The sequence below is a fragment of the Numida meleagris genome, chromosome 7, assembly GCF_002078875.1.
Source record: "Numida meleagris isolate 19003 breed g44 Domestic line chromosome 7, NumMel1.0, whole genome shotgun sequence".
Lineage (NCBI taxonomy): Eukaryota > Metazoa > Chordata > Aves > Galliformes > Numididae > Numida > Numida meleagris.
In genome coordinates this window covers 24,277,558-24,300,808 of record NC_034415.1, presented here as the reverse complement: position 1 = coordinate 24,300,808, position 23,251 = coordinate 24,277,558, and the positions used below count along the sequence as shown (strand labels likewise).

General features: G+C 41.0%; 1 protein-coding gene across 7 annotated transcripts in view; it reads left to right on the top strand.

The window, feature by feature from the left end:
- The window catches only part of RAB3B (RAB3B, member RAS oncogene family), a 46,978-nt gene that overhangs the window by 5,983 nt on the left and 17,744 nt on the right, over positions 1-23,251 (top strand). For 5 of the 7 annotated variants that reach the window (XM_021405094.1, XM_021405092.1, XM_021405090.1 and 2 more), the window contains 2 exons: positions 237-352; positions 1,959-2,186. In XM_021405094.1, the coding sequence (XP_021260769.1) occupies positions 293-352; positions 1,959-2,186 (288 nt within the window). In that variant the 5' untranslated portion in view covers positions 237-292. The remainder of the gene's footprint in view (positions 1-236; positions 353-1,958; positions 2,187-23,251) is intronic. The other 2 variants (XM_021405093.1, XM_021405095.1) reach the window with 1 other exon arrangement.

Sequence of the window (23,251 nt, the reverse complement as noted above, 5' to 3'; positions counted from 1 at the left end):
TTAAATTGCCCAGGCTTTGAGTAATGAAGGCATCTCATTTTTCTACTTACGGAGACTTGAAATGGAAAAGTGGAGATTTTTATTTTTTTTCTCATTATCAAGTGCAGGTGCACTGTCAGTGGCACTTGTTCAATTATATCTGTGCATGAGGAAGAGAAATTATTCAGAGAACTTTGCACTGTCCTCCAGCTCAGTGATGGCACAAATCAACTAATCTGGATTCCTAATTTCTGCAGCTGAGTTCTAAGATTTGAGCTGAGGCAGTGGGAGTGTGTGAGTGGAAGTCAACTGGATGCTGAGATGTGTTAAGAACCTCAAGAGAAGAATAGAAGAGCACTTTCCTGAGGCACTGGTGAGAAGAAAATTTGTACTTAGATTGTTTTGGAGTGCTTGTGAAGGACTGACTGGCAGCTCAAGTTAAGAACTGTGTGTATCAGGGCTGTATTGTATCCTGCAGAGAATTGCTTATGGGAAGATAAACTGCATGCAGTGCAGCTGTTGGGTATGGAGCTGCTGCTGGAGCTCTTCAGAGCTGTCCTCAAAAACACAACCTGTGAAAGGTCCGTGCGGCCCTTTCTGTGTGAAAATATTGCACGTGTTTAATCAGAAATAAGGCAAAACCAGCTCAGTTTAAACTTAAATCAAACATGCACAACAATTTGTTTCCTCTCCACTGGTAACTTAATTTAAATTGGGCTGTCAGCTTAACTTGGCTTTGGACAGTGTTTTGGGTTTGTAGCCGTTTAAATACAGTGGATTTTGAGCACTTTTTTCAGCAAGTGCAATCCGATGTGTGAGATTTGGTAAGAAAGAGGACAAGCAGCTGCTTATCAGATCTGAGCTGTTGCTGCCCCTGTTTGTAGAAATCCCTGACTGCTTATAAGGAGCCAAACCTTCATCTGCCTGACACTGGATAGATTTTGAAACAGCATTGGAGATCAAAACTGTGGCATGTTGCAGGGTGAAACTTCATCTCCTCTCTGTAGTTAGTTCAGTCTGCATCGTTGTCTTCTATGGTACAAATAGAGATGAAAAGGCAGAGGCTTGCCTTCTCCTGCTGAGTGCTGGACTGTGAAGCTACAGCAGCACAGGGTTGCTTGGTGAGTTGCAGCTGTGTTGAGGTTTCAGACTCCACCATTATTTTTGGTTTCTGAATCCAGTTTAGGATCGCAAGAGGAGGAGGAATCTGAGGCTGCATCTTTTCCCTGCACTCACTCATGTCCCCAGCTCTCTGCTCCCTTTAGCTGATCTAAAGGGATCATCTACCTTTAGAAATGCTGCCTGCAGCATTTTATGCATGTTCTGTTTAATTGCTGTCTTGAGAGTAGGTACCTGCTGGATGTATTTGAAGTTGTCAGCTAAAATTCCTTTTGTCAACTGATGTTTCATCTTCTCCTATTGCTAAGTTTTTTTTTTTAATCTGTAACTATGGAGGGTGGAACTTTTGTAAGTATAAAAATGATGGTGGTGCATGAGCTAAAAATGCAGATTTTCCCTTGTAGTCTTAAAAAGAATGATTTAGTTTCACCTGCCTCACGTGGCTGCTCCACAAACTGTACAGCTGGATGTAATGCCAGAGATTTTAATTCTTGTTGCAGTACTTAAGGGAGCAACAGAAATGGCAACCTGCCACTGGAGTAAAGCGTGCTGTTTCCCCAGTACTACCAGAACAGTCTGCAATAGCCATCTGTTAGTCTCCCACATACAAAGCAGTGCAATAGGTATATTTCTCGGATCTGGAAATCTTAGAACTACAAGTGGATAGCAGAAATTTATAGACGCTATTTACAAGAAGTTTTCAAGGTATGTTGCTCTTTCTTCAGTAGACCTAGTGCTTATGTCATTAGAAAGAAGAGAGAGAAGCTAAACATATGGTATGCAATGAAGGAAAACAAGTACTGAACTGTACTGAACTGTCCTTCTACAATGTTTGTCCTTTTTTTTTTTTTTTTTTTCAGATGGCTTCGGTAACAGATGCCAGATACAGGCAGAAAGATACTTCGGATCAAAATTTTGATTACATGTTCAAACTCCTGATCATTGGCAACAGCAGCGTGGGTAAAACATCCTTCCTCTTCAGATACGCCGATGACACTTTTACGCCAGCCTTCGTCAGCACAGTAGGAATTGACTTCAAAGTGAAAACAGTTTATAGGAATGACAAGCGGGTGAAACTGCAGATTTGGGTAAGTGCCAGAGTTTTCAAAAATGTTTTATATTAAACCCAGCAAAGATATAAATTGGAGATTAGATTTTTTTGTTGTTGTTATTAATATAGATTTTATTGTTCATATGTTTTGTGTAGCTTTTCTTTTATTCCTGCAGCGTAGCTTAGTAAGTCTTCTTTGTATTGCTGCCTCACTTGACTGATGGGACTCTTGATTTGGTCTTAAGCTGATGCTCTTCAGTGTCAGGGGTTATTGTATTATTAAACAGAAAGCCAAAGCACATCAGGAGCCTTTTTGTAGAACCTTTTGAGTGAGTACTAGTAGGTGAAAAAAATTCAGTGAGTGATCTCTAGGCATAGCTTCTGGTGTCATAGCTAACATCCTTCGAATAAGGCACTGGGACCTACCTGCCTGCAGAGGTATGCTTTAAACCATCTTGACAGAAATGACTTCTAGGTGAGTCAAGTGGGAAGAGAACTTGTGCAGGTGAGCTGGAGAGTCCCTCTGCTCATGGCTCCTTGTCTGACTTGAATGACAGCCTTATAGCCCAGTTTAAAAAAATAAAATGTTCCTGAGCTCATTTTGTCAATAGCTCACAACATTCCCTTTCATGGAAAGCAAGTTTGCTCTTTCATTCTACATAGTGGCAAATGATTTCAATTGCATTTATACCGTAGTGTTTGTCCTGACAGTCCTTAGCTCTCTGAGTCCCAAAGAGTGTGTTTTAAAAAACCCCAAGCTTGCATTGATGTGTTTCAAAATACCACGGGGCTCCAGCTGCAATTCCAGTTAGCAAGATTTTTCTATTTTGTGTAAAAAGAAAAGATCTGAAATAAGAGATCAGGCTACCTTTCTTTTAAATAATTTCCAGGAGCTTGCTCACCAACATATGAAACAGCTGTTTTGTGGTTTCTCCCAGAAGTTTAAGCTTAAAGGTCAGAATTGAAGATTAGTTGAAACTATAGCATTTCTATCAAAGCCTTATCCCAGCCAGCTAAGGTCAGTCTTCTAATTGATCTGTGTACGCTTGATGTATATTTGATCTCTTACTACTGCATCTAAATGTTGTTTTATAGTAATCACCCTTCTCATTGTGACTATTTTGAATCCAGAGTGAGAATCTAAACTGCAGAACTCTGTTATTGTTTACTGCAACAGTATGATTCATTTTGTGTTGCTGGGTACAAGGTACAGCAAATTATATAATAAAAGATCCTGACTGTGTTGCTAAATTCTGGTACTGAAATGAATGTAGATAACCTGGTGTGGAACGGCTTGATTTTGTCTATGGTCCTGGTAATGAGAATAGAGCTGAGGCCCATTAAGCAATTGAAGAAGTCATCCATTCTGTGTTTGATTTTCTTGATCTCAGAACATGAAGTTCTCTAATAAATTGTTTAAAAGCAAGACAAAGCACCGTGAAAGATTTATGGTTTTTTGCAAAGATATTGTGATTAAAGTCATATAAGCACTAATTTTAAATAAATGTTTGAAGATTTCAGGAAAACAAGAGTTTAATAACCTTAAATTTACGAAAAGAGATGTCAGGCTGATTCCTCAGTTGGGTGCAAACCATAGGACCTGTAATACTGTAGTTAACCAACAAAATTGTTGATTTGAAATTTATTTTCAGTAAAAGCTTCATGTAAATGCTTGGCAGTTTCCAGACTGACTTGTGCTCTTCTCTCTTTCTGTGTTCCTTGCATGGATCCCTGATGAGAGTCATGGTTTAAGGGCCTGAAAGAAAAGCTTTGTGTTTACTGCTTAAGGAAAAAAAAACAGAAAAACAAATCCACAAAAAACATCGTTTGAACTTGTTTACTCCCTTCCTAGTTGCAATTTCAGTGTATTCTTCAGGTTGTGTGTAGTAGTGGGGAGCCAGGAGCATACCAAAACTGTGTTCCTATGTGTAGGAATGAGGTATCTTCCTACTACTGATTTACTTTTTAAAATTATTTACAGTTGCTATTGAGTTTCTGTGTGTGTAGTTCCCTTTAATGCTTTACTTTTACTGGTAACTTTCCAGTTATGTTGATTTCTTAAACCTTGGTAAGCCTTAACTGAATCCGATTTAATCAGAAACTAAAAAAGGAAGGAGAAGGTGCAGGTGTTAAAAGGAACCATTTCAAATTTCTGCCTAAAACCAAGAGAGGAACGCTTCTAGGAACATTGCTGCTCTGAGGAGCCACCTCTCAGTCCGTGGGTGCCTGCAGATCTCTGGGAAGTGGATGCAGCTGTGGCAGGCTTGAGGGGCTGTGCGCAAGTAACCTGGTTTTATGTCATGTAAATCTCAAGGTGGGAGAAAGAAAAAACTTTCTCTTGAGTTGGGGACGGGGAGGAATGGGACCCATCAAAGATATTCGTGGTGTGATAGCTCTTCTGCTAGAGAACAAAACAGTAAAATGCTCCTGAGAGGGATTATACAAGATAGCTTCGGTTTGTTTTTCTTTAAAAGGGAACTGTAAGATCACTTGATGGTGTTTTAATTTCAAATCTTTCCTGTCTTGTTTTGGAGTGGTGATTTGATGTAAATTGCATAAATGACCTTTACTGAGGAAGTTCATATTGTAGCTGGATGAGGTTTGGTAATTATCCTTTCTAATTTAAAATATTTATGTAAATATATTAATATTATGTAGATATTCTAATATCTGCATAAATATAGTTCTAGGATTAGACACTTCTATAGCACTGCCAGCTGTAATAATACTTCCATATAAAACATCTCCCTAATGATATATTTGGGAGCTGCTTTATTATCCTTCTCAGTATGTGGGCTGTACATGTGGCTACATTTGTTCTTGACCAACAGTTTTGTTTTCTCAGAGCTGCTGGTTAGTGATCAGAAAAGAAAGCTGTTATAACTTCAGATACTCTTTTTTTTTTTTTTAATTATGAATAAATCTCAAAGGCAGCGTTAGCACATCCTTAGCAAACGTGTACATTTCCCACTGAATGCAGTGCTCGGGTTGCCTAGCAGCTAGACAAGGCCACTCTGGCCAGATCCAAGTGGAAGCAAGGCAAATGAGTAAAAGTGGTTTTGGCTTCAGGTGAGAGCAGTGAGAGGTTTCTTTTTTTTCTTATCCTTCTGTGCATTTTGATGTCTATTGCTGGTGAGTAATAATAACAGTAGAACTTAAGAGCAATGTAGTGCTGAGGGGACAAAGTCCAGTTCTTCATGCTGGCTCAATCTAGGTTAATTCCATGAGCTCCTTGGATAGCAGTGCAGATTTAATAATGGAGAATCAGTGTCAGTGTTGAGCCCCAAACACCTGCACACCATACCACTGTGGGTCTCGTTTTTGTTGCATGTGCTGTAAATATATATGTGATTAATAATAAACATAACTAAATACAGGCTTTGGCAGTTGATATCACATTTGAAACTACTTGCAGCCCCTTCTTACAGCAACTTGAGGCTAAACTTAACTTCAGATTGGAAGGCAAAAGGGATGTGCTGTTCAGAGACAACATTGGTCCCTTCCAGCCCAAACCAGTCTACGATTCTAGATTTAGATTACAGTAGATTTAGATTTAGACTACAGTATGATTTTTCTTTTAAGATGCTGCTTATCAGATTTAAACTACTAGGATGACTACAGCTTTTTCTTTTCCATTAACAAAACTATTTTCATGGCTTAATTGCTGAAACCTGTAGGGGTCTGAGATGCTCGGGTGGATGTCTGGGACACGTGTGCCACAGCTCTCGGGCACAGCTGGGAAGAGAGTACAAAGCAACATTGCTCTGTTTTTGTGGGAAGGATCTTTACCAACAGAAATATGACAACCGCTAATTACGCTGCGTGGTGGTTACCATTACAACACAGAAAAGCGAAAGCCAAAATAAACCCCAAGCTGTGCAGCCATCTCCAAGGCAAATATGCAGTGTTTTTAAAAAAAGCTTTTTGTGTCAGTTGTTTGCTGGATTACAGGATGTTGCTGTGCAGCTCTACTCACAGGGCAGGGATTCTAAAAAGTAACACTGGTAACTAGGTTCATTTATTCATTTAAAGGAGGTAAATTTAGAATGCCATCATAGTTGATTGTAAATTTTAATGTTAATTGCGCTCTTAAGCAAAAGCTAATTACGCATTTCAGACGAGAGAATCATCTATTCCCCTGGCATCCGATTTCCATCACGTTTTTGATAAGTTCCTTATAAGCACCGACTTTAAACTCAAATGCTTGCACAAAGCTTGTTTCTAAAAAAAAAAAGATGAGTTCTGTAATTTTAATGTATGGATGGAATAGTGATGGATGTCTCTAGAGATCTAATGAGCTTGATTCTGCTCAGTGGTTCGCAGCTGTTGTGAGACCCTCTGATTTTGCTCATTAGACAAAGAACTAAAATGGATGAAGTTTTGTTAGTGAAAAATCAATGTTCATCCTTGTAAGGGAGGGTTACAAGGTTGTTGCATCTTATCTGCAGCACTGGGGGCTTAATGGGTCCCAAGAAGAAAAATCATCGTGGCTGAGTGGACATGAAGCGCTACCTCTGATGTTAAAACACAGTGTAGAATATCTGACCAGAGAAGAGGTACTATAACTGTAATTCAACCCAAAGTCTTGGTTCTATCTCAGTAGTGATGCTCCTGCTTTGGGGAGGACTTGATGCTCGTGCCACACTGAATGTTCTTTAGGGTTAGATTTAAAACTGTGCTAAAAGGGAGAGATGGAAAAATTTACCAATAAAAACCTTGATGGTTCATTTTTCTACTCACTTAAAAAAAAAAATGAAGTCTTTCTGTTATTGTTTTTGGAGGCTATTGAATTCGTTTAACGGCCTAAGCTTACTGAGTGGGGCATTCCTATGTTGGCATTTAAACAGTTAGCTCTTCAGGTTTATTTCTGTTTATAGTTAATCTCCTCAATCCCATTGTTATCTCATTATAACTCTGCGTTACAGTGGAGGCCAAATTCAACTTCGGTCTGAGCTCTGATACACTGGAGTTATTCCAGTTTACAGTATTGAATTTGATCTCATTGCAGGGCATAATATCTTTGTGTGCTACACCTTCGCAGTTATCAGGAATATGGAGTAGTTGGCCCTGTTTGGTGCCTTTCAGGAAAATGAAGAAGTTGCATTACTGCATTCAGAGGTACCATGCTGTATTCAGCTGCAGATGGTTCAAAGGTTTAGACCTTCCCTAGTGAAAAGGGGCTGATGAAAACTTCTTGCCCAGTAGGGGAAAAGCTTTGTTTGGGAAATCTCAAGTGGAGTTCTTCAGTTATACAGTTAGGCATGTAAGTGATGAAAGGACAAAGGTGTTGCTGGCCCTCTGACCTTTTGCACGTAATGCTTTTTACATTAAAAACCACAACAGATGTTTTGGTGCCTTCTAGTAGAATGGGCTGTAGTTTTACAAGGGATTTAGACTCATGTGACTCAAAATGTTTTCCCGTGGTCCTTATATGCTCAGGATCGCTGTTGCTATAATGTTGTGTAAAAGATAAAACTGTGAAATAATGACTAGACATATTCTATATTTAAGTATGCCTCGTTACACTGTGATTGATTACAAGACAGTACGGTGGATGGAAGTTATGACTCATAGTGCTTGTGTCAAGTGAGCACGTACTTAGCCTGTGTCATATGTTTTTGGTCAGTAGGGAAAATGCAACTACTTATTGAGCTTAGTCACATTAGTACATTTCATGCATTATGTTGTCTACAGTACCGTACACGCAACACTTATGAGTAGGCTGAAAGGCTGAATTTAGAGACAAAAACAGTGAACTTGACCCCAGGATCTGCTTCTGAGGTGGGAGAAGTTGTACTCTGTAGTACAAGTGGAGTACATGCGATTTAACAGTGGGAACTTTTTCACTTATTTTCTGCTGTCTAGCTCTTTAACATCATTCTGACTCATTAAACAGCATGAATTAAGCTTCCAGATACTGACCACTGTTCTGTACTTATGTCAACAAGGGCTATGCTCAGTCATGGGGAGGGAGGGTCATATGCGTAACCCTGAAGCATCTGTTGAGTTACTGGAAGGGGGGATGAGCGATGATACTTCCAGCACAAGGGAAATGGTAATGTTATTCCTCATCCACAACATAAAATCATCTGTTGTTGTCTTTTCCTTAAGCAAACAGGTCCGCAGATCACTCTTGCCTGATTACTGTAGTTAAGCTGTGCTGAAGCTGCAGTGTAACTGGAGGTCCTCAGGTCTGTGTGTGTGAAGGTGTCAGAGAGCAGCAGCGTTGTGCTCTGGATGGTGCTGACTTTGCTACTGATATGCTTGAAACTGAAACAGGGGAGGTCAGGAGAGTTTGAAACTTGGGGGGAGCAGCTGTGAGTGGAGCAGATAGAGCACAGTAAATTCTAACGTGCATTTATTAACTGAAATAACCTAACGTGATGTAAGGCTCAAATGACTGAACCTCACATGTTATTTTCAGGAGTTATCAGTGGCTGTGTTATCTCAGCCAGGTCCTGGCTGGCTGCTTGCTCTGCACCAGTGCTGGAGGGTAAAGTCATGGGGGGGGGGGGGGGAGAGCAGCGTGTGTAGGTGCATGCATACACATGTGTTACTGGTGTCTATCAAGTGATACTGTCTCTCTGCTTTTCTTCTAGCCAGAGTGCTAAAATAAGAGAAAACATAGAGGGGATACGTGTACAGGATGCTTACTAGTCAGGTTATTCACCCTAATGGTGCTCTTGCATGGCTTGTTCAAAGATGCAGCTGCTGCTTCCTCTCTGTTGCTCTGCAGATGGGTGATAACGCCATGGCTGTTCTGAAGGTACCAGGTGTTTGAGTGCCATGGTAACAGCACGGTGCTCTGAGCTCTGCTGAGTGCCCACGGTGCAGAGCCTGCTCAGCTCCTGGCTCTGGATGGTAGCGGGCTGCTTGGAGGCAGCTTTGCAAGTCCGTGGGAATTCCTTTGCCCCGTTGTCTGCAGGTCCATTTTTAATTTTTTAATTTTTTTTTTCAAGAGAAGAAAGAGAAATAACTCCCATTAAGTGTATTTGACATTGTTATTACTGTTTTAATTCTAAAGCTGTTCTGCATTACTGGAAGGCAAAAAAATGCTTTCCCATTGAAATTACCACCAAAATGTAAATTGCTTCCTTGCTGTGCATTTTACATTCATGCTGTATGTTTTTCTGTAAGTCTGTAGTATTTGTCCTGTAGTTTTCACTTGGCTCTATGTTACGCAGAAGGGAGATAGCACTTTTGTAAACACTTCCACATTAACTGTAAGGATAGATCTGGCAGAATACAGCTGTAACAGAATTTGACATAGCTGAGTTGTACAGAGGAATGAACAAGAAGAGCTGGGGAAAAGACAAAAAGTTCATTTTTGTATTTTTAATTTAGAGAAGAAGCATTCTGACTGTGAGATAGCATGCAGACAGTTCACAGAATCACAGAACCATAATATCGTAGAATGCTTTCGGTTGGAAGGGACCTTTAAGAGCATATAGTTCCAACACTCCTGCTCTAGACAAGTTTGCTCACAGCCCCATCCAGCCTGGCCTTGAATACTTCCAGGGAGGGGGCATCCATAGCCTCACTGGGCAACCTGTTCCAGTGTCTCAGTATTCTCACACTCAGTTGATGCACTGAGTACAGAATAAGAGTGTTGGAAATGTATAGCTAGGCAGGGCTGATCAAGAATTGCATTTGAGGTTCTCCTGCATAAAAGGGCATGATGGACCTTAACCTGTGTACTTCTCTGTATCACTCCCAGTCCTTGCTGGCTTGTAAAGCTGCTGTGATTGCTTTCTGCTACCTGAGGTGCTGCGAACTGTCCCTTCAGCACAGCCATGGGGCTGGTTCCAGTTGGTAATGGGATGAATGCTGAGTGCCAGACTCAGTCCTGCTATCTATCTGTCTTATTTCTATGTTATTTTAAGGTGCCCAAGACTGAAGGTTTGTGTTGCATGTTGTTGGAAAAGCGTTCCTTCCGAAAGCACTGCTTCCAAGAACTCTGGGAACTTGTTTCCTGGATTGCAAGCAGTGCAAAAATCTCAGTAGGGCTGTGCTCTGTGGGCAGGAAGCTGCAGACCAACCTTTCTGTGACAGCCTGGAAGCCACATGGGCTGCAGCCTTCCTGTGAGGCTGTTCATGATGGAGCATTGTGCTTCCTGGGAAGAGGAACATGTGTTTGGCAGAGCTAGTCAGCCTGTTTGTGTACACCCTTCCTGACCAAATCCTATCCTGGGTTGTTTACCCAACTGTGAAACTTGGTGTAAAGCATGGAAGGGACTCTTTTGGGTTGGCTGATAACATGAACTCAGTGCCACCAAATGAATGCTATTTCTATACTGGTGCTCATATTCAACTGCTGTGCTGTAACTATGTGACAGCTAAAAATCCATGCTTGTTTAAGGCTTGTAATCCTTAGCATTCTTTTTAAGAATGCCCTTCATCTTGAAAACAGTATGCAGGAAAAGTCACTGCTGCAAAGGTAGTAAATGAAGTAAAATTGTGGCCAGTGCTTAGGCTTCCCTGAGGCTTCAGAGTTTGGAAATGTAAAATGAATCATTTCTTTTCACTTATGCTGGTTAACTGTTTATCTAGGGGAAAAGGAAGAGTCTACGTGACATTCTGCCTCTGTGATATGCTTGCTGCAGTTCTGATTTCTGTGTACCACGTTATCCACAGTAGCATGTTCAAAGCTGTGGCTGTCATTTTGAAGTCTTGGTGATTCATGAAATTATTTCAGGTTTTCTACTGAAATTCTAATCTAAATAATAATCATGAGAACGATGTCATTAATCTATTGAGAAGCTACAAGATATCTAAAGGGAACAAATCCGAAAGAAGTCATCCACGCCACAGTGGATGGCAAAACTGCAATCTGAATAATCTTTCACCTAAATGCAAAAATGATACTGATTTTCCAGCAGTTTGCTTTTTAATGGCTCTGAGTTAGACCCAATGACATCCACACCGCTGTGGCATTGGCTCGGGGTCACTCAGCAGCTCTCCCACTTGCAGCTCCCATCATAGCTTTATTTTCCACTAACAAGATGTTTATACATCCTAGTACTGAAAGTATTAAACACACATATCCCTTTTGCTACCACTGAGATTTTCAGAGCTTTAAAGTTTCTGGAATGGCAGCCATTCCTCCTGACTGAGAATGTGTCCTCCAAACAGAAGATATTGCGCTATCCTGTAACTGCAAGAGAGTTAATGCAGTTGCTTTGGTGATTAAAAGAAGCAGTGTGTACTTTTCCTCTTTAAAAGAACAACTCTTTATCACCTAAAGGCAGAGAGGTATTACTTGTTTTGCTGGTTATAACGTCAGAAGCCCTCTTGGTATTTTTTATTTAGCTCTAGTCTGCGTGTCCAAGAAGCATGGCAGCATTGATTTATTTTTTAATACTTTTTTTTTTTGTGAAGGAAAGTGGGAATAAATCCAGGGTATCATATTTGCTAAATACTCTGGCATGGTCACTGGGAAATATGAGAAGCAAGGGATTTTCACTTCTAATTTATCCACTTTTTTATGGATAGAAGAAATTTTATATGACTTTAATTGCCTTCATACTGCAGGTGAGTCATGAAAATCTGATTGCTCAATGAAGTATTTGTTCAAAATGGTCCCTCAAAGGAAGATGCTGAGTGACTTTTTCAGAGTCGTGACTCACTGGATCTCCCATTTTTAAATGAAAAGATTCCCATGACACGTTAATTTTAAGAGCTGATTTATTAAATTCTTGATTAATAACAATAAAAATGTTAATTTGAGCGTGTGTCAAGGCCTGAGGGATGTGTGTAACTGATATTCTCTTTATGGAAAAATAAAGATAGCCTTGCACTGATCTGGCTTTGGAACTCGAGACCACCATTTCAGAGAGTGGAAGTACTGCAGCACACTGTCTCCCTGGGAGGTGCAATCAAGAATGCATTTCCCTGTCAGCATGGTTCTTCCCCTCATCCAGAGGATATAGAGCACCTATCTATCTGCAGAGGAAAGGGCAGGTGTTTGCTAGAATGGAATTCTATGTTTGCATCTTTGTTTATCTCCTACCTCTTACTCCTCAAAAATGAGCTCAAGTTTTGCACTTCTGCACAGCACAGATTGCACTTTGGATTCATGTTTGCAGTTTGGAGCAGTTTCCATTAGTGACTTCTGACTGCGAAGGGCTTTCCTCCAGAGGTGGAGGTGTGCTCTTTGCTGTGAGGCTTGATTCTCTGGTTCTCAGATGGTCCCAAAGTATTGCCCAGCTATCATCAATGCAGAAATCCTGTATGTCTAACATTGTGTTTATGATTGACCTCTTAATTCACTGACTATTGAATGGAAAAGAAAACTGTTTCTTTGTTTCACTGAGTATTGATAGAGAAAATTGCAGTTCTTAATTTTACAGCACAGCTCTTGCTAAAAATAGCACCCGACTGTATTTTCTCTGGCTCTTCCTCTTTACTATTATTTTACTATATTAAATGCAATCTTTTTTCCCTTTGGATTTCTTTCCATTTTTGTGCCCTGAAGCTTTAAACACCAAGTTTTGTGAGTCATAAATGTTCCGAGACATCAAATTAAGTAGAAACTGGAGAATGAGTTCTCAAAAGGTTGTGAATGTTGCTGACGTCAATCTCAGATTGGAATAAGAAAGAAGATATAGCTGACGGATCTTGTGAGCAAGACTGCAAGGACACTTATGCTAATTCTGTTGTTGGAACAGAAATTGTGTTTTTATAAATGAAGGCAATAGTCCCAACTGAAGCTCTAACAGGCATTCATCGTAGTAACTAGATGATCTTGAGCTTTCATACTTTACAATGAAATTTGCCTTCAGCAGTTTCAAACAGAATTGCTTCAAAATGACTAAAATGAATGGCAGCATGGTTTCTACTTTCTCAACTTGTGATACAGTTCAGTTTTCCAGCTCTAATTTTGCAGGATTCCTTACAGGATCTCCTTTAAAGGAAAGTATTATTATTATTTTTTTAATGAACAGAAAACTCTGGAAAATATTTGGAGATTTTATTTGACTGTGTATGGGAGAGAACTTTGAAAGTAAGGAGGAGTTGTAAATATCAGTATGTCTTGAGAATTCTCTTAATAACATGAAAGATTTAACTTCTAGAAAGTAGATAGATGCATGCAGATTGTGCATCTGTATCAGTTTGATGATGATATTGAAGCTTTCCAAAGGTGTAATGAGAAGGGAGCAAAAGGTGACAAGGAAAAGGATATTTTCCTTGTGGTAGCCACACTTAAGTCGTTTGCTGTAGCTATCATTGCAGAACTTGTGTATGCATGTTTGGGCATTAATGAATATGGCAGTTTAGAGTTGACAGGTAACTCACCTACTTGTTGAATACTGTACCCTAAGAAACTAACTTAGGACAACATGTACTTCTGCGTTGAAGCTGAGAAGAGTGCAAGGGAAAAAGGTCTGGCTCTTGAAGCCTGTGCACAGCATCCTATGAACAGAAATGCCAAAGAGAAGCAGCTCCAGAGGACACTTAGGGATGGATGGGCCTGTTCCACAAAACTGGATGTTCCCCATCTCCAGCCAAAGGTTCCTGCAGGGTGAGGACCCCCATCAATTTGCAGTCCTCCTTCTTCCATTATTCTGTAGTTACCACTGAAAGAGAGATGGTTTTTTTTTTTCTTTTGGTGATGATAGTTTGACTGAAAAGCCAAACTATCTCTGGTATGAGAGCTTGCCTGATGTCCCTAGCGATGGTGGTTCTCCAAGGCTCTGACCTGGAATGATCAGAGAGCATCTTGTAGTCACACTATGAAGACTTATCAACGAGGCAGGGACCTGTGAAGGTGCAGATCCTTTACATTACATGTACAGGGTTAATAAAAAGTTTAAAATTAAGAGTATCTTGTCATAAAAGAGTTTGCAGTATATTTCCATAGCATAAATGATTCCATGTGTTTGGCTGTATAGGCAAGGAAGGAGAAGTTTCAGCATTTCAGTTATATGTGGAAACAAACTGCACTGAAAAGAAAGTTCACCTTCACCTGATTTTTTTTGAGGATAGGCTGCTAAGCTAGAAGGTTGTTTCCCCTGCTGGTAAGGGGAATTGTACTTAGTTGTGCTTTGCTTTTGTTTTGTGTCTGTTCTCAAAACATCTGGCCACCATTTTGATTGTAAGCTTGTATTGCTCAGGCCCAGGTGCTGAACTTCTTCAGCTGCTGCTTTGAGATGTTGTGGCAACCTCACCAGCCCATGGTGACTGAGCACAAAGGCAGAGAGGAAGGCTTTCTCTTTCCTGAAGCTGCTGGTTTCTGGTTAACCAGCATAAAAGTGCACCTGAATTGATGCCAATCAGAATTCCTGAAGAACTCTTCTGCCTCAGGCAGTGACACTTGGTTATGCTTCTCCTTCCTAAGCTTCTTAAAGGTTTAGCATTTGTGAATCTCTTATAATACTGTTTGCTTGACACATAGAGTAAGGCATATGACAGTGACTGGTTGAGAGCAAAACAAGTCATCTAATCGAGTACAAATTGAGGCTTCTCGTAAAGGGAATGGAGAGGCAAGAAAGGTTTCCTGCTGTTTGAAATCAGCGTAGAGCAGAGCCATTGAAATAACGGTAGTGAATTTAATGTAAAAATGGGTTATATGTCCTCTTCCCAGGCAGCTTCAAGCCAGCAAGGCAGGTGGTGAAAGGAGTGGCTGTAGGGCTGATGGGGTGCCCATTCCTGTGGTCCTGCGGCTGATGATGCTAAATACCATGATGTATGTCCTGCAAGCGCTGCGGAAACTGAGACTGCAGGTCTGCCTTGTGAATTCCAGTTTTGGGAGGTGTTATTTGACTGAAGAGGAAACTCTTGGTTTTGACCCTTGATTGGGCCCAAAGGAAACAGCAGGTACTCAGATGGATCAATACTGGTCACTTTCAGCAAGTCGGGTAATTGATCAGAGACAGCTATATAGCTCTGGCTGAAAATGGTTCCATAAAATGTTTCATTTTTCTTTTTTCTTACATGTTTTTACATGTTTTTAATGGAAGTTGACTCAATGTTGCTGCTGGATGTAGCTGTAGAAAGAACCTCTCTACAGCAGGACAGTTTTGTTTGATGCAAGTTTCAGCCAGCATATGGTATGCATTTTAACTGAATGCACAGAGAATTAATTTGGTATAAGTTGATTGATGCTCATTACTGACATGAGGATATGCTAATGAGAAACAATCCATCATTGCTAAATGACTGTTTCAATTTCTAGCACAGCTGAGACAGAGTGTATGACATGCGTGAAAAATACAGTAAAAAATGGGTTGGACTCTTTTGGAACTTTTCTCAATGGTTACTCATTGATGAGCATAGAGAGACAAATTTTTCTGATGGTAGCACATTCTCCTGTCAGTACAAATGAAAATGTTGTTTTGAATGCCTGTGCTTATCTTCTCTATGTGAAAGGAAAAAAAAACAACACAAAAAACCATGGGAGTTTTATGGTAGGGAAAAATGTGTACTGAGTGTGTGTTTCTAATTCAAAGTCAAAGAACTCTGCACCCTTTCGTCACCTTTGTTTTTTTCCTGCTACTTTCTTTCCTCACAGCAGCTTGCAAGCAATTTCCATCACAGGCAACTCTCTCCTCAGCGATGTGAAGTTTATTCCCGTGGTTTCCTTGCTTTCAGTGGTTGATGGGCTTTGGGCAAGCTCTGAGAGCAAAGCTGTTTTTTTCTTATTGTTGAACCTCTGTATTAACTTCTCAGCTTCCTGTGTCTTGCAGCATCTGGTCTGTGAGCTGCACTGTGGGGACCGTTGCTGTGCTTAACATCACCTGCATGTTCCATGCCTGGAATTTGTCCTTCTCCCTTTGAAACAGCTGGTCTGCTGAAGCAGGGTGACCTGACTGGCTCTGCAGTAATACAGAGTTTGGGAGCTCACAGCTTCCCACCCCATGCAGAGGTGTGAAAGCCTGCAGCTGCTAGGTACTAACAGCCTTCTACTGCCCCGTTTTGAGTTGGAAAAAAAATGCTGTTTTTCAGCAAGTCTTTTCCCTTCAGGCCAGGAGGTTGCATCGCGAAGTGCCAGAATATTCTCCTTTTTAAAAGTTTAAGAGTGAGGTTTGGTTCAAATGCAATACTGAACTCACACTGAGAGTGCATGAAGTGTAGGCACCCTGCCCAGATGAATCTTTGAAATCGTTCCTTGAGTTTTTAATTAACTGGAACTGATTCCTTCTAGATGTTTTTTGTTTAGGGAGAAAAAAAGTGTGATAACATCGTGGAGAACTGTAGGAGAAAGTAGACTGTTGGATTCAGCACTCCAAATTCTCAGCAACTCAAACCTGGGGTAAAAACTTTTCCTTGTGAACATCAGCTTGTAGGAAAGCTTTCTGGTGTTTTGCATGGATGGAAATCAACTTAGGTATTATACATTGTTCTTCGTAAGTAGCTGATAGTGGTAATGCCTTCCTTGATGTTGCTATTCTTCCAGTGCTCCTAGTCACATCATGTTAGCTGTGATCCTGCAAATGCTTAACGTACATGCTCTGCTTTAAGTATCTGAGTTAGAACAACAGGCTCCACTGCTGTTACCTGAACATTAAGTAATAATCCATCCTGTAGTCACTGATAGCAGGTGACACACAAACAGTCACTGCAGATGCAGCTGCTGCAGGAGGCAAAAAAAAAGTGGGATGTTTGACAGCCGTCTGCACCAAATTTTGGCTGCAGCATTTGAGTGATCACACTGCCTGTGCTACCAGGGTAATACAAATAACATTTGTGGACTACAGTGTGAAAGGCATTCCATTATATATGTATGATTTTCTGTCTTCTGCAAAAGCTTCCCTATAGATATGATATTTAAATGTATATATCAGTGCAGGTATCATTTTTCTTTCTCTCTTTTATTCTCTGCTTAAGGGGCAAGACTACTGGGAATCAAGCACGTACATGGCTAAAAGCAAGAAACTGTAAATTGGATTAGATAAATATAAGATAAAGGATTGTATATTGGCTTCCACTCATATCTCACCATCTGATGCTTTGGTAGCTTTGTATTTCAGTACTGGATTAAACAAGCATGGTTTTAAGAAGACAGAAGTATTGAGCCTGATCAGAAAGAGAGGAGCTCTGCTTCTCTTTCCCCAGGTTCCTCCACAGGATCAAGCTGTGTCCTGGTAGCAGTGCCAGTGAGGTTGTTTTGTGCACTGCCTCGGGCTAGAAGTGTGAATTTCTGCAGCTTTGAATGGTAGAAAGCACAGTCTTTTATGGGGGAGGAGCAGGGAGGATTCTGACTGTGAACAGGAAAACAACGTGAAAACTCAGGATTCGAATCTGTGATACGTAGGGAGGGAAAGATTGCACACTCCTGAAGAAGAAAGGTGTGCTGACGCGCGAGGGTCGCTTTGTAGCTTAGCTTGGCATTCTCCTTGGGCACAGGAAGAAGGAAGTTGGCTTTTTCTGCTTTCACTGTATGTTTTGCAGGATTTGTTCATGTGACACGAGCACAGTCGCTAAGATAGGAAGAGGCTTGCTGATATTTAATTTGCTCCTGTCAAGAGGCAGGGTGGCATCTTCTTTGGGAAATGGCAGATGACAGCCTTGATATGTCCGTGAGGCAGTTTGTATATGATATTTAGGGATTAAATCTGGTCAGTTAACACCTGTGTTCATTCAGGGGGTAAGCAAACAGTAACAGCAAATGGGGTATACTCTTAATGTGAACCTATGAAACCTAATGTTTTTCTGTGGCTAAAACAATCTGTATTTCCATTTAAATGAGTATCTACCTTTAGGCTGGTGGGTTTTTTTCCTTCTTTTAATATTATCAACTCCTCAGTCATTGAAGAAGAATTTGTATTTTGCTTTAGGAAGTACACAAGATAGTCCTGGATATGGTTTTGTCATATCTAGATACGTGTCTGACACACATACCAAATTCATGTCATCTCTGCACCACCAGGGCATAGAAACAGGGCTGGGGCACTGGAAGTGGCCAGAGGCTGGAAGCAGTCTGTGGAGGCAGGAAGCCAAATATACAGTTGGGAGAAAAGCACTTGCTGGTGAAATGTCAGTGAGGAGAAGTGATCCTCACAAAGACTCAGCAGGAGTCCTAAAAGGCCCTGGAGATGTTCGCCCGTCTGCCTTGCTTTGACACCATGTGAATGCTTTCTTCTTTCCTTTTCTGAGCTGCTCCTCTAATGCTGTCCATCTAGAATGACAGGAACATGCTTCCTAACTGCCAGTTTTTTGTTGCTGTTGAGAAAGTGAATAAGGTAATCTCAGCTGAAATCAGACAAGTCCAGAAAACTCCGGCTTCTAAAACAGCATACCTGAGAGCAAAGCCTGGTTTGGATCACAGAATGGCTTGGGTTGGAAGGAACCTTAAAGCCCATCCAGTTCCAACCCCTGCCGTGGGCTGGCTGCCACCCAGCAGATCAGGCTGCCCAGGGCCCCATCCAGCCTGGCCTTGAAGGTCTCCAAGGATGGGGCATCCACAGCTTCTCTGGGCAGCAGTGCCAGTGCCTTACCACCTTCTCAGTGAAAAATTTCTCCTTGAAATCTCCCCTCCTCTAAATCTCCCCTCTTTTAGTTTAAAGCCATTCCCCCTTGTCCTATCACTATTGGACCGTGTAAAGTCATCTTCCATCTTGTTTATAAGCTCCCTTTAAATACTGAAAGGCTGCAACAAGGTCTCCCTGGAGCCATCTCTTCTCCAGGCTGAATAAGCCCAGCTCCCTCAGCCCTTTGTTGTAGGAGAGGTGCTCCAGCCCTCTGATAATCTTTGTGGTCTCCTCTGGACCCGCTCCAGCAGCTCCACTTCTTTCTGAGCTGGGGGCCACAGTCCTGGACACAGTACTCCAGATGGGGGCTCACGAAGGCAGAGAGGAGGGATACAATCTCTTCTTCTGTTGTAAAGAAAGAACAAAAAGAGTGCCATGTGCCAGCCATGTGATGTTTTGTCCAACATTACCTTGGAAAACTGTGTCTGGGTACCACAGAAATAATTTTTCAACTGTGGAAACTATAACGAATTTTGAATAACAAGCTGGTGACTTCTGTGAGCAAAGAAATTCTGAAAAAAAGTCCTGTGCTGCTTATTGTGGTTTCCCACGTAAAAAGATGAATGAGTTTGCAGTGCAGGAAGTGCAGCTCCACGTTACCTTTAATGCATTCACTTTGTGTTGAAAACATGAAGCTCGGAGGAACAATGGTACCATGGTAACTCATGTTCTTTATAGTATTTCTTACAAAATTGTAAAACTATTTACCATAGAACTATTAAGCTAATATAACACATTGCTTTTGAATTTCTTATCTTTCCTTATATTATAATAGTGTGTGTTTGAAAATTCTGATGCTCAACTGCATTGCTGTTGAAGCTTTCCAATACTTTCAGTAAGACAAAGGTGCTGCTTATGAACATTATGACTGCTCCTGGTTGATTTTTTTTTCCTTATTTGTTCATTTTCTTTGTTTTAACAATCCTCTTAACAAGTGAGAATTGTGACCTAAGCTCAGTCTAATTGAGACACAATGTGAAGCCTGTAGTCAAGTTTCTGTTCTTAGACAACTTCATTGTGTTTCCACAGTTTGCTCCTGAATTCTGAGAATGACATCTGAACAAATAGCTTTTCAACAACCGCAAATATGTAGAGGTGGTAACAGTGTGGTAGTAATTCTCAGTCTGTGCACTATGCTACATTACTATGGAATTGTTCAAAATTCAGATTATGTCACAAACTGACAAAATGGAGAAGCTCAGGAGGATGCTACAACAACAACAACGTACTACTACAGGCGTGTGTCATGGGGCATCAAATCCTCATCTGTGTCTCTTAAATTCAAACAGAGCATGAACAAAACATGTCTTTGACTTTAGCAAATTCCTTCAATCTGAGTTTGGCCAAACCCTCAGAAGTGAAGCAGACCAACAGCAGTTACTCCATCTTGCTATGTGCAGCAATGCTAACATCACTTGATCATCCCTAATTTCTTATGTTCCTTAGGAGCTGCAGAAACACAATTATCCAGCAGGGCAGGGAGTTTGCCTGAAGACCCAGTCTCTGCTCATCAGTGGCACAGCTGAAAAAGCCCATCCTTTTCCTTTTCTCTATCTTAGTAAATTAGTTTTATCTCAACCCATGGGTTCTAGTTTGTTGTTGTTGGTTTTTGTTTTTTATTCTCTCGCCCATCTCATGGGTAAGGTGGGAAATGAATGAACAACGGTGCAGGATGTTCAAACCAGAACCTGAGGAAGCTCTTTGTTTTGCCTTCGCTGAAACAAGCCCTGTAATATCTGGGGATGTTCCATTCTTACTTAACTCATCCAAACACATCTCACTCTTCCGAAGTATTCTAATAAGCCAGCCCTCCCATCATCTTTTTTTTCTGCTGTTCTTTTGGCTCATTTCAGTTCCTCTTTCTTATATCATGAGGTGTCTCCTTCCCAGCAGTGCAATCTCTGCAGCAGATCCCATTCCCTATAGAGAGTCCCAGTGTGGTACTTCTAGCACGATCCCTTCCGTTTTCTTTCAGGGGCACAGTGATGAGCTTCTCTGTCTGCCAAACGCACCTGTGATATTTGCAGTTTTTCTACTTTCATGCAAAAACCTGACCTCTTCCATTTTCAGAGTGGCAAAGCAGTGAACATATTGCTGAAGAAAGTGTGGATGGAGGTTGCGCACACAGGTCTCGTCAGTAAGCTGTTTTGAAAGATAGGGCATATGTGGAGGTCGGTTATGTTTACATCTCATCCCAGCCAGTCTGTTTATTAATTACAATGAAGTAAACATGTGCCTGAACATTGCCTGATCTCATTTAAGAAATTTTATATAACACTTACTGTCTGTTGATACAACTATCCTAATGAATGCAGGGCTGTTTGGTATGATTTCATTAGTGAGGTGGAAGGATGCTTTGAGATTAGAACTGAGGTGTCTGTTCTTTATCATCTAATATTTATCATCTGACTATTTGACTCCGGGAAGTGTACATACTGTGGATGAAATTTTGCAGCATGTCTATTTGTGCTCTGCTTGCTGAAGATAACTAGGATCTAGGACACCTTTAGTTCTCTGACCTCTCTTTGGGAATGGTGTTTGGGGTTCATACTCCAGTATACCAGTGAAATGGAAACTAATTTGGATCCCGTTACTGCCTGAATCATGGTGTAAAGCATCGGGGTAAGATCCAGAGAGCCAAAACCAAAGCTTCCACTGCTGCTCTAGAGCCTCCAAAACTGAGACAAGATTTAATTATTTGACATCAAAGTAAGGCAAGAAAGCAGTGGGGAAAAAGTGCAGTTCATTTAAATGTAGTTTCATCACATTTTGAGGCAGTTACATTGTTGAAGTCATGTCCCCTTGGTCTGCTCACTTCAAGGTTATGCTTTGCCCCAGAGTTTGCTTCTGCACCTTTTCAATCAAGGAGAGTGACTGTGGACTCAAATGGGACCAGGAACAATTCCTAAGGGTCTATGTTTCTTCTCTGTCATAGTAAATAACTTGTATTCTTCAGGAAAAATCAGCTTGTTGCACTTTTTCTAGGCAAATCAGATGGCTACACGTAAAAGCAAATGGAGTCTTACTGCCCAGCGGTTAGTTCTCACTAAGGAAGTTGGCTTCATCTGACAAATATATATATATATTTTCCTTAGTGCAACAGAACAAATTCATTCCTGTGCTGAGAGGTGTTTAAAAGCTGTGATGGTAATGGAGTGTAGAATTGCCCTGTGTTGAACCGAACCACTGGTCCAGAGAGCCTGTTGTCAATTTTCTACTGGCAGACAGTCTGGGTGATTTAAGAAATAGCACAGTGCTTGGGCATGTGTGTTTGTGTTGTGACTGATGCTTCGGTTACAGATTTGTTGATAGACCTTTGCTTGTTTGGGGTGGTGCTGTGCAGTTTTCCTATTTTAAGAAGTTATATTAACACAAAATTGGTGAATATAATGGGGAATGATGCAGGCAGCAGCTGGCAATTCGGGGTTTATTTTACACCAAAGTTCAATCACCATATACATCTCCCCACATCTGTACTGAACAGAGGAGACTGTGCTCGCAAGCGTCACCAACATCCTGGTGCAGAGCTTGACTGGGAGAGGGGGACCTACAGGCACACAGCCCCATAGCTCTCTGCAAAGAAGAGCAGGTAAGCACAGTGTGCGCTAAAGCAGCAGTCCATGAAGCTTTTCTCTGCCCAGTGGGTTTGCCCCTGATAAAAGTAATTTTGTTGACTTCAGGAGAAGCTAGCTTAACTCCTGTAAGAAGCATAAACAGTGCTGCTAGAGCGAACCAAAATTCTCCCCCGCAGCTAGTATTTTTCTTGCTAGGATGACAATTCTTTGACCTTTTCCACTTGTGTACATGTAAACATATTATCCTAGCAGCAAATTGGGTTTGAAGTGGTCTGTAGCTTTTATGCCTTGCATTGCTTAATAAATCATTATGAATGTGATAAAGTTCTTTACCAGTATTTTCCATATCAATGTTTGTTCAGAATGTGTTGGTTTCAAATGTGTGAGATTCGCAATGGTGTGAACATCTGTCAGTGCTTATTTTCCAGATGTTTATACTCAAAAGCAATGTAAGGTGGGCCCAGCAGCATCTGTCCAACCTCAGTTAGACTGGGAAACGGCAAGTGGCCTGGAGAGAACAGGGGAGGCATTGTGGAGATGAGCTGTAGAGGTGATTGGTATGCTATAGAAATGTCAGACAGCAGCGAAGCTCACAGATGTCAAGAAGCATTTGCTCATGATCCTCTTTCCAACTGGAAAGGAGGAGACAGCATCAAGCACAAAGGTGGATGAACATAAAATAGGCTGCAAAGACATCATACCAAGAAACTCATTGGCACTGTAAGCACGTGGCAGCCCCAGAGGGAGCTCTCAGCTACTTAATGAGCAGCCTCAGGAGTACAAAAGAGCCACATCTGGGCTGTGTAGTTAAAATAGAAAATGTTATGGTAAATGGTAGCGGATTTTGTGCTATTACTGAGCATCATCATATGCATACTGTTGCGGTTCTTAAAGCACTTGAATTCTAAGCCTCTATTTTAAGATGCTTGCAACTACTTCAAAATAGCACCTCTTCAACTGAAATTTTTCCTTTCTATTCTCAGCAGAGATGTGAGCTTACTTGGGAAGTTTCAAATTCCAGTTGATTGGTTTTCATGAGGTTTTTGTGAATTTAAGCA